Source organism: Betta splendens, chromosome 15 (genome assembly GCF_900634795.4).
Source record: "Betta splendens chromosome 15, fBetSpl5.4, whole genome shotgun sequence".
NCBI classification, from domain to species: domain Eukaryota; kingdom Metazoa; phylum Chordata; class Actinopteri; order Anabantiformes; family Osphronemidae; genus Betta; species Betta splendens.
In genome coordinates, this window is record NC_040895.2 from 6,809,890 (window position 1) to 6,827,468 (window position 17,579).

The 17,579-nt window shown below is 46.5% G+C and overlaps 1 protein-coding gene across 1 annotated transcript; it reads right to left on the reverse strand.

The window, feature by feature from the left end:
* Positions 1-12,883: 12,883 nt before the first annotated feature.
* Positions 12,884-17,206, reverse strand: dact2 (dishevelled-binding antagonist of beta-catenin 2). The gene is made up of 4 exons (XM_029127507.3): positions 16,678-17,206; positions 15,500-15,632; positions 15,087-15,377; positions 12,884-14,990 (listed from the first exon to the last, which is right to left on the reverse strand). Exons 1-4 carry the CDS (start codon positions 16,948-16,950, stop codon positions 13,276-13,278), a joined length of 2,412 nt encoding a protein of 803 aa, XP_028983340.1. The 5' UTR covers positions 16,951-17,206; the 3' UTR covers positions 12,884-13,275.
* Between the last annotated feature and the right edge of the window lie 373 nt (positions 17,207-17,579).

Consider the following 17,579-nt stretch of genomic DNA (forward strand, 5'->3'; position numbering starts at 1 on the left):
TTGGCATTAAAGGGAATATGAACTAACTTAGCAAGGTAGTGAAACATCGCTGTAGTGTTTCTTAATTAACCACGAGAGGGCAGTAGTGTACAATGATTCTTCCTTGTGCCTTGCAAACGCAGATTCAGTTAACTACACTGTTTATATACTATTAATGTATGTAAATGTGATATGTAAATTATATAGTCGGTCTGAACTTGGCTTCAACCATGTTACAGCCCATAATACAGCGTTAGGGTAGGATTCAGTTATATGGCAGCCAAGGTTGTGTTACATTTGTTTTTCATTTTCTATTTATTGTCTATTTCTATTTATTTCTATTTATTGTCTCTTTATAGTTCTATTTGTTGTAACAACACTTGAAATGATGAAAAAAGAAATTACAGTCTGACATATACTATAAAATAATGAAATGATAGTTTTTTTTAGGACCATAAACATTTAAAACAGTACACAATGCAATAGAAATGATGTCTCATCCCATATTTTGTTTTTAAATGACAGAAAATCTGGTAAACCTTCAGAACCTGGATGGAAATCCCCTCACTGACACATGCAATGCTGCTGTATTAATTCTCAGTCATTCTAGGACGCTAATAAGTGTTTTGTCTTTGATCATCATTCTCTGTGTGCAACTGACAGAAAGGGTTTATAAGAGTCTTAACCTAAAGACACCGCCAGCCTTACAGTCTCCATCCTAACAGTCCTGGCAAACTTTCCACATTATCAACATTTTAAGCAATAATTAACCATCTTCCACTGTTGTAATGTTAAAAGATGACATCTTAATAGACACAGACGTTAGATAGTTATGCTGGGGTGGATCAAACTGCAATAATAGTAATTACGTTTCAGCTCATTCACTTGCAGTCATGTTCATATGAAAATGAAGAACAACAATGTCTTTGCATACAAAACATTATGAAGCCGGCTGCTTTGTAAACTGGCACTGCCGGCGCTGTTCAGACCTGCAGCATTGCATACTGCAAGTTGAAGACATAACCAACAACATTACTAGGGACATGAATTTCAGCTCTAAGAGACATACGAGACATTCCTGCATAAAAGACAAACATGTTCATATTACCGGAAAAGCGATAAGTAGAAGTAAGAGGGGAAAAACAGAAGAGCTGGAGGCCACCAGACGGTTATTAAGTGTGTTTGCCTAGTTTTATGGCCCTTTTAGCTCATAAACACTTAAACACTCTTGGCTTGTTTTTCTAGGATAGTCAGGTGTGTACTCAGCTGCACCATATATTATAATGTCTTCCTATCGTTCTCTAAATCATGTCTTATCTTTGGCGGTGTCTCTTTATTCTGCCTTATAAACAATATGCTACGTATTTGTACAAAGGTGGCTTTGTATAATTTTTGATGCCATGCACCAGCAGTCAGCAATCAGTGGTTTAAGAGAGGCTCCCACTGCGCTAACAGCTCTGGTTGAATTGTTAACTGGTTTGTCTTTAAGCCTGAATCGCCACAGAAAGGGAGAAGAAACCATGAAGTCCCAACTTGTAATTACCCCTCTGTCCATCTCTTCTGGAGCCCTTTGAAGATGCCCCATAGGGAGTTGGTTGTAATCAGGACACATGACTCATTGATTACTCCTCTGCGGTCTTCCAGGAACACAGCGACAAGAAGTGGACGCAGCAGGGGGAGGGGAGTCCTCCCAGACTGGACAAATAGACCGGAGGTGTATATGCAGGATGGACAGTCTGGGGCACAAATTAGGTGCTGTAAAACGTCGGACGTACATTGTTGCTCCAGCGGCTGGGCTGTCAGTTAAAGCAGCTATTTATGATTGTCTTCTGCAAGGATGAGCAAAAACAGGATTTATAGTGCACTGATTAGCACCATGGCAGCTGGGGAGGAGAGGATCTAATCAGATGATGGTTTTAAATAAATCCATGCATCAAGTTCAAGATGAAACATCATAACGTCATAAACTACACATGCAAAAATACACATTGTGTTGCATTTGTCTTACATAAGTGGAACATTATGCATCAGATACATTTAAAACTAAATACATGCACCTTATTTTCGCTATGCCACACTAATGCTGCATAATTCCACCATAAACATATATGAGGTACTTTTACAAATAAGCTGTTTAAAACCGGTCTAGTAGACAAACAGGGTTCTCATAGTCCTCCATGGGAAACGGTAAGATGTCTCTGAAACTGCTTATTAGTCACATAACCTGTAGTTTAGTCTCCTGTTGTTTACCACATTTTCTTTTATTTCCCTCCTACAATTTACTCAGTTGCATGTCCTTAAACCAAATGACTGAACGTTTGGCCGTTTAAATAACAAAAGGTTGTACTGGGTGAACTGTTATGGTGGTTAATAACAGCGGTAAAATTGTCCCTAATTTTGCAAAACCAAAGGCCTGTACATGTCTGTGCAAGTTGTTATCTACATAACTGGACGTGCAATAGGTTCTTGCAAGATGCTTCACTTAGCACTGAGAAAGACATAATGGGCAAACACAATAGACAAAACAAGTGGACCATAAAAAGGATCATAAAAGATGTCTTTTGATGTTCCTGGGCTTGCACACTGGACACCTGTGGGGTTGAACCCAGTGACTGGCTGTCCAGTGTAGAAGTAATTGGGTCTTAACTTGTCAAGAAGTTGAGTTAAAGCCTGAATTGGTGCATAAGAGAGTAAAATGCATCTTACTTGCTTTGCAATATTAACAAAAAAGAGGAAATATTCCATATATATATAATTTATATATAGAGGTTTTATAATATCTGTAATTAAAGTCGGTTACCTTGAGCAACATTGATAGCAATTTTTCTGCCAACAGCTCTCAGAAATAGAAACACATATTTTCCAGTTAGCTGTCATGAATGATACATGGCAATATATAGTTTCTATTTGTCTTGAATTGTCCTTTTGCAGTCAAGCATTGTGGATGTCTTCATTTCTGCGTTAAGGCCTGCGCCTGACGTCTCCGTGCCCTCCCTGTGAGAGCGCCAGTGTTGTGGGGTGTGTCGTTCAGGCCTGTTCACATGGAAAAACATGAATCAGGGGAGCGTTGAACTCACACACACAGGTCATTGTTGATGACTGCATCTCAGAGCAGCAGAAAGAGCCTGCAGCAGAGAGAGTTCAAAAGCTAATGAAGGAATGCTGCTCACCTACCAGAGGCTGGTAGAGAGGCTCGCTGGTCACATTGTGCGTTTAGCTTGTCAGATACAAGGGGCCTTTTGTGCCGCAGGTGAAATATCGGCACACTTCCTTTTACTTGTTTGTCTCCAAATTGTGATGATATTGTTTCAGGCAGTCACCGTCTGCGTTCTTGTGTTTTTGTGCCAACCACAAACAAGACAGCTGTTGTGCAGATAGTGGTTGTGGGGTTTGCTGCGTGTATTTGAGTCTCCCTCTGCCTCTGCGAGTTGTCAGGATTTAAAATGATTAGTATCGTGTGAGCCAGCAGCCGTTTTAAGGCCAATAAGGCTGTATTTGCTTACATTTAGCATCTTCTTGCCTCCCCGCCCTGTATAAAGAGAGGAGTCCCTCTAATCAGGCTCTTCTTCGGGGGTGAGCCAGGTTTATTTGCCAATTGACATTTGGTGCAAGGGTGTTAGATGAAACAAGCACCACACACCATGAGGTCAAAGCCTCACACTGGAACTCATTGAGACATGTTGTGTTTGTGTGTAAAGAGGAACTAGCTTTACCACCGTCTGTTCCAAGCACAACTGTGAGATGGTGCTTGACCTGTGAAAGGGAATTTTTTTCTTTACATTTAATAAATCAAACTGTTTATACATGTTAATACATTTTGACAACACTAAACTAATTCAATTCCATACTGACAACCTGTATTTTGGTCGTGTTATTTATCATGAGAATAGCACGGGTTAATTGCTTTGCTGATGTAATGAGTTTAGCAGAACAACAAGAGAAGATAAGTAGATCCACGCCTAATATTAAAAAAAGTGAATAAATAAAAATGAGAACTTCAACTTAAGAGGGTCCTCTTTAATTAAAGAAGGGCATGGAGTATTTTTTGTTATTGTTGTTACTTGTAATTTCTGCAAATTTAATAATATACTGAAGTTTTTTCATTTTATTTTATGGCCTGTGTGTACTAAAACTTAATGGCCTCTTGTATAAGGCTTTAATAACTTAACAACACAAAATCCACTGTAATTACAGCCTTGTTTTGAAAATAAAAAAGGTGCAATTGTAAAGAATACAATGTACTGGTAATAACTTAGTGCATCCTTTACAAAACACAAGCGCTGCATAAAGGTGTTGACTCGGTTCCCATCATGTTGTGTGTTTGGACACAGTGCAAGTGCACAAAGGCTGAACAACAAGATGAGAAAGGCTTTTGGACAGTGGTGAAGCAATTGGGCCTGAATCTAAGCTCCTCATTAAGCTACTGACTCATCCAGGGATGAAGGATCTGACTCTGCAGGGAGCTGCGATATCAGACTTGCTACAAGGAAATGACAGAGCATTAGTGAACTCAGTTTGTCTTTCTCTTCATTTAAAACATTTTAATATTTTCACAGTCATTCTAGACTGTAAATAAATATAAAAGCTTTTTAAAAAATGCATTTTTATACTGTTTAACACATTTAATTCGCTTCATGGTTTGGAAAATGCTTATTTTTGATCTGAGTTTGTCTGATTTTAATGCACCTTTTGTTATTCTTTTTCAAAGTAACAGACAATATGAGATGAGATAAATGTTTACACTTGTCTCTCTGCCTTCAATTTAGCCTCAAACTAGATTATTTGAGGAAACAGAGTTCAAACGCTTCCTTTGCACATATACATACTGTGTTTTGACCTAAATGCAAATGTGAGTGATCATATGTGCATGTAGTTGTTTGGCAGGTGTAATATTTATATTCTAGTTTAACTATTTTGACAATGCAATTAGGATAAATTATAAAGATAATTTATTTTTGATAAAAGTTGCTAATTTGTTCTAAATGCTTAATATATAAGGTTAATGAAGAAGAAACATTGTTTTTAAAGACAACAATTCATCTAGAGATGATGTGGTCTGTTTTCCAGTTGAAGCTTGCCACTATTGACGTCTGTGTCAATCAGCCTCACCAGTATAGATCTCATCACCAGGGGAGCAGGCTGCCTTTTCATTAGGTTAAACACCAGCCTGCATCCTTTTTTTAAATGAAGCCAGCGTTTACAATAGCTGATTGATGACAATTATTCCCATGGCACCACTCCTGCCGACTCAATGGTGCATTAAGGATTTACAGTAGCCCGTTACTTTGTATACGCGAACTTAGTGAGGAGGAACAATGTTGCAGGAAATTGACCTCACACCTGAAAAAGCCACTTACACCTCCAAACCAGATTGCAGTTGGCTAAATTAGCTGATGTCCGGCTAAAACAGGTCAGATTACAGTCCTCTGACCTTTGCTTAGAGCCTCCTATAAATACTGCCTGCTTTCATGACTAACAAATCCACTTACGCCACAGAGGGCTGTCCTATGCTCAAAATGGCCAGTCCAGCCTACCGATGTGAGGGCTGAGGAACGAAGACACAAGGAGGAAGGGCACGAGTGGCGAGGACGTCTGCCATTAGCATTCTAGCCAGTGCAACAGAAAAGTGACATAACAGCTCAGCCTTTGCACACCATTGTCATCTGAGATTAGCTTCTCCTCCCTGTCTGTGTGTGTCGCGCCTCCACAGAAGATCCACAGACCTCACTGCTGCCATTGTGGAGACCGGCATCCTGTGCCTCACGGCAGGATTGCCAAAGACGCTTGGTAAACACAGGAAATACAAAGCCCCTAAATGCATCCCTACTGTGTTTGGAGGACTGCCATGACAACACGCAGCGGATCTCCCAGAGAGCCCGGGTGTTTGTTAGGTGGATGCACACTGAGATATGCCCAGGCAGTGCCCTCCTGTGTGAGGGCATGCAGCCTTAGCTTCTGCACTGTCTGTCACGTTTTACTGCATGGACACAGTTGGATTCAGATCGGAATCCACCCTCGGCTCTCACAGCATGTTTAATTCTACAGGAATGTCAGGATAAAAGCCCCAACTGAATGTAAACGCTTTAATCTGCCCCATGGATCTTTACACTGCAGTTGTGAGATAAGGCCAGATGAACTGCTCTGTGGGTTCCAACACAGCATACCTGCTCTGGCCCTTTATGTTCACGGCTGAGGATCTCCAGACAACTTTAGCTGGGCCCCTCTCTCCCCAGAAACAACTGTCAAGGCTAATCTGCTCTGTAAGAGCTCGTCATCTGGAGGCCAGATCCACACGGAGCCTGCATCAAAGCCGGACCCCTTGACTCCCAAACAGCCTCTACATCATCCCCGTCTTTCTTTCCATCCATTTTTCTTTTCCTTTAACAGATTCGATGACCAGAAAGCAGGAAATCCACATCCATATGTCTGTACCGCAGAGAACGCCTACACCATCATTGATCGCACACTCAGGGAGGATATGCTTTTGGTAGAGGTTGTAAAGAGCAATGAAAGGGGGTTGATCCAGCTGAAACACACAAAGCGCTGATCAATAAAATGGATCGCGTGGGGAACCAGTCGTGCGGTAGCGTCAAAGTAGACTAAACGAGGGCTGACAGCTACTGGAGAGGCGTCTGACAGGAGCCTCAGAGGCCTGTGTCACCCTCTCTGCCAGCTTTTCTCCTATTTATTTAATGATTATAGCATTTGTTATGTGGCGCCATGAGGTAGCGTGACTCCTTAATCCTTACTGAGGCCATATTGTGCAGAGTTCCCATGGAAAATACTTTAATTGTTGTTTTGAAGTGGACTCCCTCACTACAGAAACACAAGCCTATGCAATTTGAAATTAGAACTTTACTGAAAAATTGAACTGCTTCAAGTGTCAGTTTACTTATTCTGCTCTAACAACCACTCTCCTAGTGAACGTTGTACAAACATCTGTGATAGTTAAGTTGTTTAAGGAGCCTGTACTATTAAACCTTCTCAGAATAAATGTAAAAATACTCTTCTGTCTTAAGGAGTTATGAATTGAAAGATCTGTTTTAATTTATAAGATGACTAAAAATATAAATGGCTGCTACAGCGCTCTGAGATCCTCTAAATCCTCCGTCCTTCATGTGCAAATCCCTTAACAAACTAGCCTGGAGTGTCACCCTGGGTTGTCCTGTTCAAAGGAACTCTGGGGTCAAACCTGCCGAGTCAAACTCTCTGAAAGTGACCGCGCTCACCCCCAAACTTGCCCCTTTTCTCTAAAACCACACGGGCCTCTGGTAGGCTGTCATCCTTCCATCCACTGAAAGCCGGTGATTTACTGCCTCGGTACACACACCACATAAACATATCATCCCTGTGTCGTCATCCGGGCTTCTGGAGGAACCGTGGTCCACATTGTGAGGATTCACCCACCCCTCCGCCGTTAATACAACGAAACATTAGCCGGCTCATCGTAGATTTTCTTCAGAGGGACATAAATTAAAATCCTAATCTTGGTTTGTCTTGAAGCGCATTCATTGTCAGGTGTTAATGTTTATCTTGACAGCCATAAAGGGAAGTTCAGCTGCCACCCTTTTAACATATTTACGCCAGGAAGCTGTGGCGCTAACAGCCAGCAGCAGATAAAGGAAGGCCTGCCATATGTTGCCTTTTAGGGATTGCTGTCAAAACACACTGTGACATTCAAACTCAGGCCATTTGATGAAAGTAGGATGTAGCAGTACCCTGCATATAGAATCTCCATCAAACTCTCCCGCCGCTGCTGCAGACCCATTCCTCTTCTGCGGACGTTCCCCTTTCGGCTTTCCCTAATACCCAGTTCAAAGGGTTAAGGCCGGCCTTCCCCCACGAGTTGTCTTTGTGTCACGTTTCAAAGGCCCATTCATCAGTGCAACATACACAAATGATAATACCATATTATTTCAAACTTTTGCCCTCTTCAGCTTGTAATGATCGAGTTTCACACGTGTAACTCTAAGAATAATCAGTTTTAGCTGTCAGTCTAACTGCCGTATAGATGTCAATAGTCACTTTAATGATCTGCGTTGCGTGCTTCCAATGCCCCAAACTGGGACTAGCTAGCCTGGTGGCGGCAGCTGTGTGACCCAAATTTGTCCTAATTGTGTTTCTTATAGGTGTGGAGACCTGATGCCACACGGAGGATCAGCGTGTTCCCTGCATGACCCCTGGCCCTGAGAAAGGGGCCAGTCTATCCATATCAGTCCAGAGACTGCGCCTCAGGGCATCGTGCAATGTGGGAGAGGAGCCGGCTAAAATTACATTTATCTGCTCTGTAGGTGTCGTGTGTGTGTTTTCTGTTTTGCCTTGAGACACGTGTGAAATGGAAACTAATGCAAAACTAGAGCACTGAAATAAGATATACAGTGCTGCAGTGCACTTCTGACTCAGGGTTTGTTGAGGAAACCTTATTATCTTGCACAGTTTACTGCAGTTCCGTCTTTTCCTTGCAGCTGCGAGCTGAGACCTGTCTCAGATGGAAGCCTGCAAACTAACCACTAACTAACTATACCTGGGAGACGGAGGTAAACAAACAAGCAGCCACCGACTGACCCCAAGGAAAATGTGCCATTGTCCTATAACAAGCAATCCCCCACCAGGATAAAGACTTAATTGGATGCTGTTCCTTGCTAGTTTTTTCTCCACTGCAGAAATCATTTAAAAAAAATTCTAACTGATCTTGTCTATTTAAAAATGGAGAGCAAACACTAAAAAGTGGACAAATGGGTTTGTCACCCTAACATCTAAGCATTAGGCTTGAAGCTGAGGCTTTCAAGTGGAGGCTGTGAACACTCCCAATGGGTTTATGGCGTCTCGTAGAAGGAGAGCGGTCACACGTGAAGGGCAGACAAACAGTGTGGAGGTGATGCTTGCAGATAGCTCGAAAACAGAGATTAAAAAGTCAGGAAGATCTATGTCAGAGCAAGTAAATGCATTGTTTTAACAGAAACGCCATCATCAGTGATGGCTTCGCCCTGCGTGAGTTGTACCACAATAAAATGAAAGTGGAGTCAAAGGGGAATTGACATGTAAGTAGATGAGGGACTTGTTAGGGGCCATATGGGAGCAGTAAGGAGGGCGCTAGGGCGGGAGGGAGGTACCTGTTGGGTCCCATGTTCTCCTGTCACTCTGATCTTATCAGGGGGCCTGACCAAGAGGAGGACCAGCTGTCACTCTCTCCGCTCCTTTGATGTGCTGCTCCAGAGCACGCACACACACACACACACACACACACACACACACACACACACACACACACACACAGACACACGCACACACACACACACACACACACACACACACACACACACACACACACACACACACACACACACACACACACACACACACACACACACACGGCACTTCAAGAGTCAGGGCTTGTTTTCGTTCATTATGGGAGCTGGTGGCTTTGTTGGCGACTCGCTGATAAACCCTCAGCGGAAAAAAGGCAAGATAAAGAGTTAAAGATCTCTGAGGATATGCGGGGCGGGTGCTTCAATCTACTTGTTTAGAGCTGGAGACTTGACAAAGGAGGGTCTTCTGGGATGACACAGGACATCCTGCTCATAAAACCACCAGGACGTCCTCACAGGCACCGGCGCTGATGAAAGGAGAGATGCCGTGTAGTCGTCCAAAGCTGCAAAAGCACTTTCCTCTGCTGCTCTTGATGAGCTCATGTCTTTTTTGGAAGGTTTTTGGGAAGTAGCCAGAGAATCTGCAAGGGACATTGTGAAGCAATTATTTTTGCCTACCCAAGCACAAATGCTTGTTCTAAGAATGCGCTGCATTAAGTCACGAGCTCAAGCAACATCCACATGTTGCTTCCAAATCAAATCAAATGTGCACATTTGGAGGAACTGCTACTCTTTGATTTCCATTTTTATAGATCATACACATGTGTTTAATTCTGTGAACGTATTCCTGCTCACAGTTTGAGGTTAAAGCTCTTATATTTAATTTAAAAAAACAGTGGGTGGTTAAGATAACCTCTCTCTTCATTGCATTTATTGTTAATACCGGACACGTAAACGCGCAACGTAGTCCGATTACGTGTTTCAACAGAAAGTAACTGATGTTGTCATGAAAAGCTGGACCTGAGGACTCTTTAACTTGCAGGCACAGTCTCTCTCTCTCTCTCTCTCTGTCTGTCACAGACAATTACTTGGCAGGGGCAAATGCACTCACAATGCCCTCTGTAACTTTGAGTTCATGCTCCCCACGCACTGTGAACTTTTGAACCACCTCTTGACCACAGCTTGAAGGGAGCGGAGACAATGGTCGGTAAACACTGGAGTGAATGAAGGGATTAGGTATTAAATGACAGGATGTGCTTAAAGAGGAGCAGGTGGTTATTTAGGAAGGTCCGATCGAGCCTTGCAGGAGCGTGACATCATGCAATGGCCGCGCGGCGTGTTCTCTATTTACTTCATCTTCATGCTCTGTCTGCACCGCTCTGAATCTTCCACAGTTGTTTCCACAGTAGCGCATCGTTTCCTGCTCGTTTGCCTCGCTTCGCTCTATTGTCCACTTCTACACAAACCAGGGAATTCTGCTCCTTAACTTCGGCCGCAGACAATTGACATTCATGAGATTGGACATTCCGGTCCAGTCCCATTCATATGTACAGTTAGCAAAGAGACAAAAGCCACCTAGAACCCATCCCCCGTGTGTTGAGCTGTGTTGTTTCACTTAAGATAAAGCGTCTCTGTTGGTGTTAAGTATAGAAATATTTACAAGAAATCATCATCAGTCCACAATACTGACCCTAAAATAGCATTTCTCCTGTTCTTTGTTTCTCCAGCCACACATCCCACGTTTGGATCCTTATATGTTTTAATAGGCAGATGTGATTTTGTTCAAAAGTATAATACGTTACACTACAGCCACCCAGCCTCTGCCTTCTCAAAGAGCTCTTTCTGTTTCTCAGAGTGGGGGTCAGTGGAGCTGGGAGTGGAGAGCTCTCTCGTCAGGGCTGTAATGAGTTTCTGGGGAGTAAATCCACATTTTAGCGCCACCTCTCCTCAGGCTTAACATCCAAGAAACATGCACAGGACAAAGATACCAAGATTCGAAAGTCTAAGAGATTTATAAGAAAAGCATCCACACCTGCAATCAAATTAACTTTACAGAACCCATCTATGCTCCTATTGAAATAATGATGTAGCTATGAAGAGAGAGATCTTTTGTATTTATAAATGTAAAACTAAATACAAAAGTCATGGACCTGTTGTTGTTTGGTCAAAAGACACCCAGTTAGAATTTGAACCACATTGTGTGTAAAAAGATCCCACACAACATCTGTAGTAGCAGTAACACGCAACCTTCCTATACACTTTAATGGACCCCATAAATATTATGCGCGAGCCATATCTGCACGTGCACAGATGTCAGACCCTGGGCTCAAACAACCTGCGCTCAATATTCTTTAGTCAGGATCAGTGTTTGTCTTTTGACAACAAATGTTAATAGAAAGGGATTTACTACGACAAATCTCTACACCTCAATTAAAGAGGGTAGTTATGTTAAACACGAAGAAACACAAAACAGACGAGCCTGGAGACAGACAGGGTTCACAAGGGGCCCCGGCCTCTCTATTGTGGGGAGCTGTGCCCTTCGAGATGAGCCAGACCCACAGCTGGAAAGGTCAGCAAGCACACAAGGTCAATCCGACACCATCTCGCCATAGTCAACATCAAACACAAGTCCAGGGCCTGTCATGCTCCTTCTGAGCCGGGGTGAAAACAGCAGCGCTAATCCCACCGACCACTGTCGCCCGTCCCGAGAGGACAGAGGTCAGACCCCGAGAAGTTGATTCAAACGAAGCAACCCGCTAAACTCGAAATGCCATCTTTGATGTTGGTCGGGAGTTTCGGCCCTTGGACCCGTGCCGCGTTTGATGAACGCGGAGAAGAATGCAACATTAAGACGCGCCCCTGAGAACTTATCCTGCAAAAAATGATTCCTTTTCTTCTCTCAAAGCAAACCCAACACATCTTGCGCGTCGAGTGTGGGAGAGCCGGAATAAATGATTCATGAGTCATAAAAATAATGGTCTCCAGAGCGATCTGCAGGGAACACAACTTCAAAGTAAAATGTGATGAAATGCTGAAAATGTTTGTCCGCCCAATAAGCTTCTTAGTTGGGAACTTTAAGGTCACAGCGGGTGTCTGATGGGAAAAAAACACATTAGAACGTACGACCACGGGAGAGAAGGCTCATGTTTGAAAAGCCAGTCACCAGACTCCTTACCTTCACGAGAGCCCTTTCTCTCACCCCTGCCTTTGAAAGGATTTAATCGAAAGATACCAAGGCAGATTTTGCAAATGAGATTATTGGGCATCTATGCGCAGCTGCCCACTGTCTAATCTCCTCATGACAGCTCGGAAATGAGGAACCTCTTATCGTCTGTCATTCCGGCTAAATCGCGTGTGCCATTTGAACCAGCTGCTTCAAAAGCAGCGGAGCTCAGCAGAAACCTGAGCCACTGCCGTCATTTTAATATCCTGATGTCTGCTACAGTCGCGATACTGTGTTTCAGCACTGCGGTGTTAAGTGTGTTTACCGACTGAGTCAGATAAGTTTCACCCTCTGATTAAACACGGCTGTCTGGCTGTCTGGGTGGACCGTTGAAGCTGCAACGCATTACACCAACAGCTGGGGAGAATCAGGAAGCCAGATAAGGAGCTGTTAGCCTTATCTGCGCTAACTGGTCCGGCTCAGTGGGAGGCTTGTGAGGATTAACTGAAGAATTTCTTCAGCGTAACCAGTAAAGATGAGTTGTTAAGTAAAAACAAAAGTTCAGTGTTATGACTCAAGCTGGAAGCCAGGGATTCTCATATGATCAGTGTTAGCTGTTTAAATGGATGAAGACAATGGGTGATGCTCCCAGTGCATATTAAATATGAGTTTATTGGAATAAGATAAACATCAAAGTCATATCAATGAGCAAAATGGAGAATTTAACAGCGAATAAACAATGATTGGCAGTAAGAACTGAAATACATGTAAGACTGCTTTCATTTCTCAGGTTCATATAATGCTTACATGCACCAACAAGCAATATAAAAAGCAACAACAGCAACATAAATATTGAGAAATTAAGTGTAATAATTGTGTTATACGTAGTTTCACATGGAACCATTTTCTACAGTTTCGCGTCTAACAGGTTAAAACAATTAGTGCAGTGGCTTCGCCGTGATGATTAAAGAAAGATTTTCCTGGATCTGAGCGGCTCCCACGGTATTTTTTCAACAGGTTTCCATTTTGCCTGGGGGCACATTGCTACACCAGGGTCATGACCTTCAGGGAAGCAGGCTGGAACCGCCGTATTTTCTTCTTGAGGGCGCGGGAGGCTTTGATGCGGCAGGCGGGCGGCTCGGGGCGCGGGAGCTGCTGCGGAGTCCTCCCGGCGGCGGTGGGGCCCACGGCGGCGTCGGCCCACACCAGGCCCCCCTCCCCCCCGCGGACGTCCAGCTCCTCCGACTCGTCCGGGGACAGGCTGCCGTCGGAGTCCGACAGCGAGCGGAAGCTGCGGCCCGACTCGCCGTCGCCGAAGCGGTTGGCGGTGCTGTCGCTCATCTCGCCCTCGCTGCTCTCGGCGATGGTGGAGTGGAACAGGGAGGCGCACTCGGCGGAGTACTCGGACTCGCAGCGCGGCGGGTAGCGGCTGGACGCGCGGAGCGGCGCCGGAGGGTACCTGGCGTTCAGGCTGTAGAGGAAGGAGTTCTGGAAGGGCAGCGGCTGCCTCGTCCACTGGCTCCGGACCACGTGGGCGTTCCCTGGTGCCGGAACGGGCGGCTCCAGAGACCTCTGACGCCGAACGGAGGTCTGGAGCATCTCCACCTCCGGCGGCCATTTGTCGGAGGCCTGCCTCCTCCTTCTCTGCTCCGCAGGCAGCTGGTACTCCACGTGCTGAGGCCTCCGGCTCTTGCTGGGCCTCGCCGCAGGAGCAACGGGGTGCATCTTGGGGTGGACCTTCTGCGTGTGTGCGAGTCCTGGGCTGCAGTGGCTGGAGTCTGAGCCCGAGCCCTGCCTGCGCTCCTCCGCGGGGCAGCCGCTCAGCTTGTGGAGCCCCCTGCCCTTCGCAGGCCTCCTCTGCTCCCCCTTGGCTGCGCCAGTCTTCTCGCCGCTCCTCCTCCTCAGCTTCACGGCTTTGGTTTTACGATCGGCCTGTCGCACCTTGACCCGCCGGGAGCCGGCAGGGACGAACTGGGCGTGCACAAACTCGGGGGAGGTCGCGTGACCCGAATGGACCTCGACGCTCTGACTCTCCTCTGCGCTGGAACTGTGAGCTGCCACAGACCTCTGCTTGTGCGCCCTCCTCTCTGGTGGTTTTGACTCTAGACCATTTCCGCATCTCTTCTCTGGGTGACTTTTGGCCACGCTGACGTATTTCTCGGACTTCTTCAGAGATGAAGTGGTGACCTCATCAGAGCTGTACTCCCTCATGGCAACAGGATAAGAGTAGCGACATTCTAGGTTTCTCAGCGACTGCTTGTGGTCCGCTGGCTCTGGACTGCAGTACGTCATGCAGCGTCTCTTCTCATCGCCGTTTAATGGACTGACGTTCGTGGTCCGGGCTGGAGGAGGCTGCAGCACCGACTCTTTTTTACACAAGGCTTCAGTCTCAGTGGCCTTTCTGTGATAGCCACTGTGCGTCTGCAGGGTCTCTGCGGCCGTTAGAACTCGGCTCACGCTACGCTGGATCAGCTTGTCAATGTAATTCAGGGTCCTGCTTTCACTCACAGGGGGTCCTTGTGCCTCTAGATGGTCGGGTGAGGCCAGGTCACATCCGCTGTAAAACATGGGGCTCTGCAGGGCCACGGCGTGCAGGGGGCTGGGGTAGTGGTACACCTCGGTGCCGCTGCGGGACACCAGGTTGCTCTGAAACCTGGGATCCACAGCAGCAGTCCTCAGGCTGGTGCCCAACATGGGTTTCTTGGGATCGGCTGATTTGCAGTAGCTCGGCCCCTGAGCCATCACCCTTTCCAGATCACCTGACGGGCAAAACAAAATTACTGGTTAACCTCAGATCAAAGATTACATTGCGACTCCTGATACATCATAAGAATAGACACTTATGACTTGGTTACCTGTTGATACAGGTCTTTGCCGGGCTTGTTCGGTACAGGCAGTGCTGGCTCTGATCCGGCTGCTGCCCAGATGGAAGCCCGGAGCCCGCGGAGCGCTGGGCTGGGTGGCGTCCTCGTCAGCGGAGCGCCGGCGGCAGACGTCCACCCGCGACGAAAGGGTGACGGCGGAGGTCGCGGGGCTCACGGGACAGACGAGGAGGCTCGTCTGGGAGGACGACAGGCACTCGCTGTACACGGAGGTGCAGGAGTTGGACAGGGAGCAGGAGCCGCCGTCGCTGAGCTCGTAAAAACCTGGAGACCAGGAACAGTTGCACGTGAGCGTTCGTCATTTGATGGCAGAACGGGCGCGTGGCGGTTGGAGCTCATAGAGCGAACGGCCGTAGGGCGTCCGGGGCGAGTGTGCGCCTACGAACCTGAACTGGGCCTGCTGTCGCTCTCCAGCTGCTCGCTGGAAGCCTTGCTCACGTCGAGCTTCAACTCGCTGATCTGCTGGTCCAGCTGCTGCAGGTGCGTCTTCAGGCCGACGTCCTGCTTCCGGAGGCGAGACTGTGAAACAGACGACGCGCAACCGTTTAACCGACACCCGCGGAGATACGTGCGGGGACGGGTCTAATTAGATTTTGTCACGAGACGAGGAAGGTGGGGAGTTATGCAAGACTCTCAAGTAGACACATGCACATAGTTACAGCGAAACAAAAACCCCGTACAGGTGTGGGAAATAAAGGCAGGGGACCTGAATGTGGCTCAGAAGGCCCTCATTTTGCTCAGATGAGATCCTTTGTTCAGCAGAAGGATGCTCTAATGTATGGCCATCAGAGAAACAAAGGCGACTCAGCTGTGGCTGATGATTAACCCCAGCAGGACATGGGGGAGTGTGGAAGAGGCAGTGGTGGGTAACTCATTTCTCCCCCACAGCGAGCGCCTGGCCATTGTGTAAACTACGCTGGGGGCTGGGGCGTGGGACTGTTTGCTTTCGCAGCTCAGGGTGTTCACTGTTACAGTAGTTGCTAAGAAAACGCACCCTGTTTATTTTTTTGCGACCATAGTCACTAAAATGACTTTTATTGTCTATTTTTTTTTGTCGTGGGGGGAGTTCTCCTAAAAGTGGAGCACAGCACTGGAAAAAGTGTGTCATGGAAAACTCCTCATAGCTCGGACTTCTCCCAGCGCCGAGACGGTCTCTGAGCAAAATAACCACTTTTTCAAAACACACCAGCATTTTTTTTAATGTCCGGGCATTAGTGGTTAATGATTGCGGTTTACCCCCTGCAGCGTGCACGTGCACCGTGTACGCGCGCACAACTCAAAGTCCTCTCGGTTCCGCAACGACCCTTGATTTATGACACCTATCCTACTTCCTACCCCCAGCTGAGAGCACGAAAGTGTTATAGAGTGTCATACGGCAATAACTGAGGCGTGAATACACACGAGCAGCAAGATTTAAACGCACGATTTTACTCAACGTGCGCGTTTAAACGCACAGTTGGTTCACTCCTGGTAAATTAAATTCTAAGGCTAAATTGCCAATACAGCCCACATTCCGCCCAGACGCGCATTTTATAACCGAACCCTCGTTTAAATGTCTTAGTACCAGCTGTTGCTTCAGGGATGTGAGCGTCGCCTCCAGCCGCAGCTCCTCGGCCCCCATCATCCACGCATCGTCTGGCCCCGCTGGCACGCAGGTCACCGGCTCCTCGCGGTCCATCTTCAGCGCCCAGCTCACCATGTCGCTGTGTCTGTCCTTGAGCAGATGCAGCTCGTGCAGTCCCGCCAGAGCCGCCTGCAGCCGCTCCCCGACCCGGCCGCGGTCCGCTGCCGCCGCAGCCGTCATCATCCCCGCGCAAGAGCCCTTCCTGCTCAGCATGCTGCAGAGAGGCGTCCGGGCATAATCCAAAAAAACAACAAAAACACACACAAAAAAAACCAGAGAATCGTTCGTTCCGTCTGCGACTATGTGTCGGTGCAGCTGCTGCTCGGGACCTGTTTGGTTTTTAAACTACCTGTTAGAATAAATGTTGAGCTCAAGATGAGAGACCGGGCTCCTCCCACTGACCAAACGGGCTTCCTCCTCATTGGCGGCCGGGTCCCAGTGAACATTTGGGACTAATCCCCCCCCCCCCAATTCACGTCCTTACTGGCGCTGCCCAGGCACGTACCTCGCTTCATCTGCATAACAGCACATGGCATGGTGGGCATATTATTATGCTATTTCCACTCTTCTTTTGTGGTTATTATTCTCACAATGGCAGATTAAAGTCAGAAATAAGAGCTGGCTCAGCTTTAGGAAGGTCCATTAGGCCTGTGCACCCCGGAAGGTAAATGAGTGAATCAATAGAACAGCCCTTCAGATTATCACGAGACACCTCACACGCGCAGTTATTCCGTTTGAAAGCGGGTCTCAGCATCTGTGCGACAGGATACGGACACGTTTGGTCCTACGTCATTCAGAGTTTATAGTAAGCTTAAACTCACCTTTAAACTAAATTGATCTAT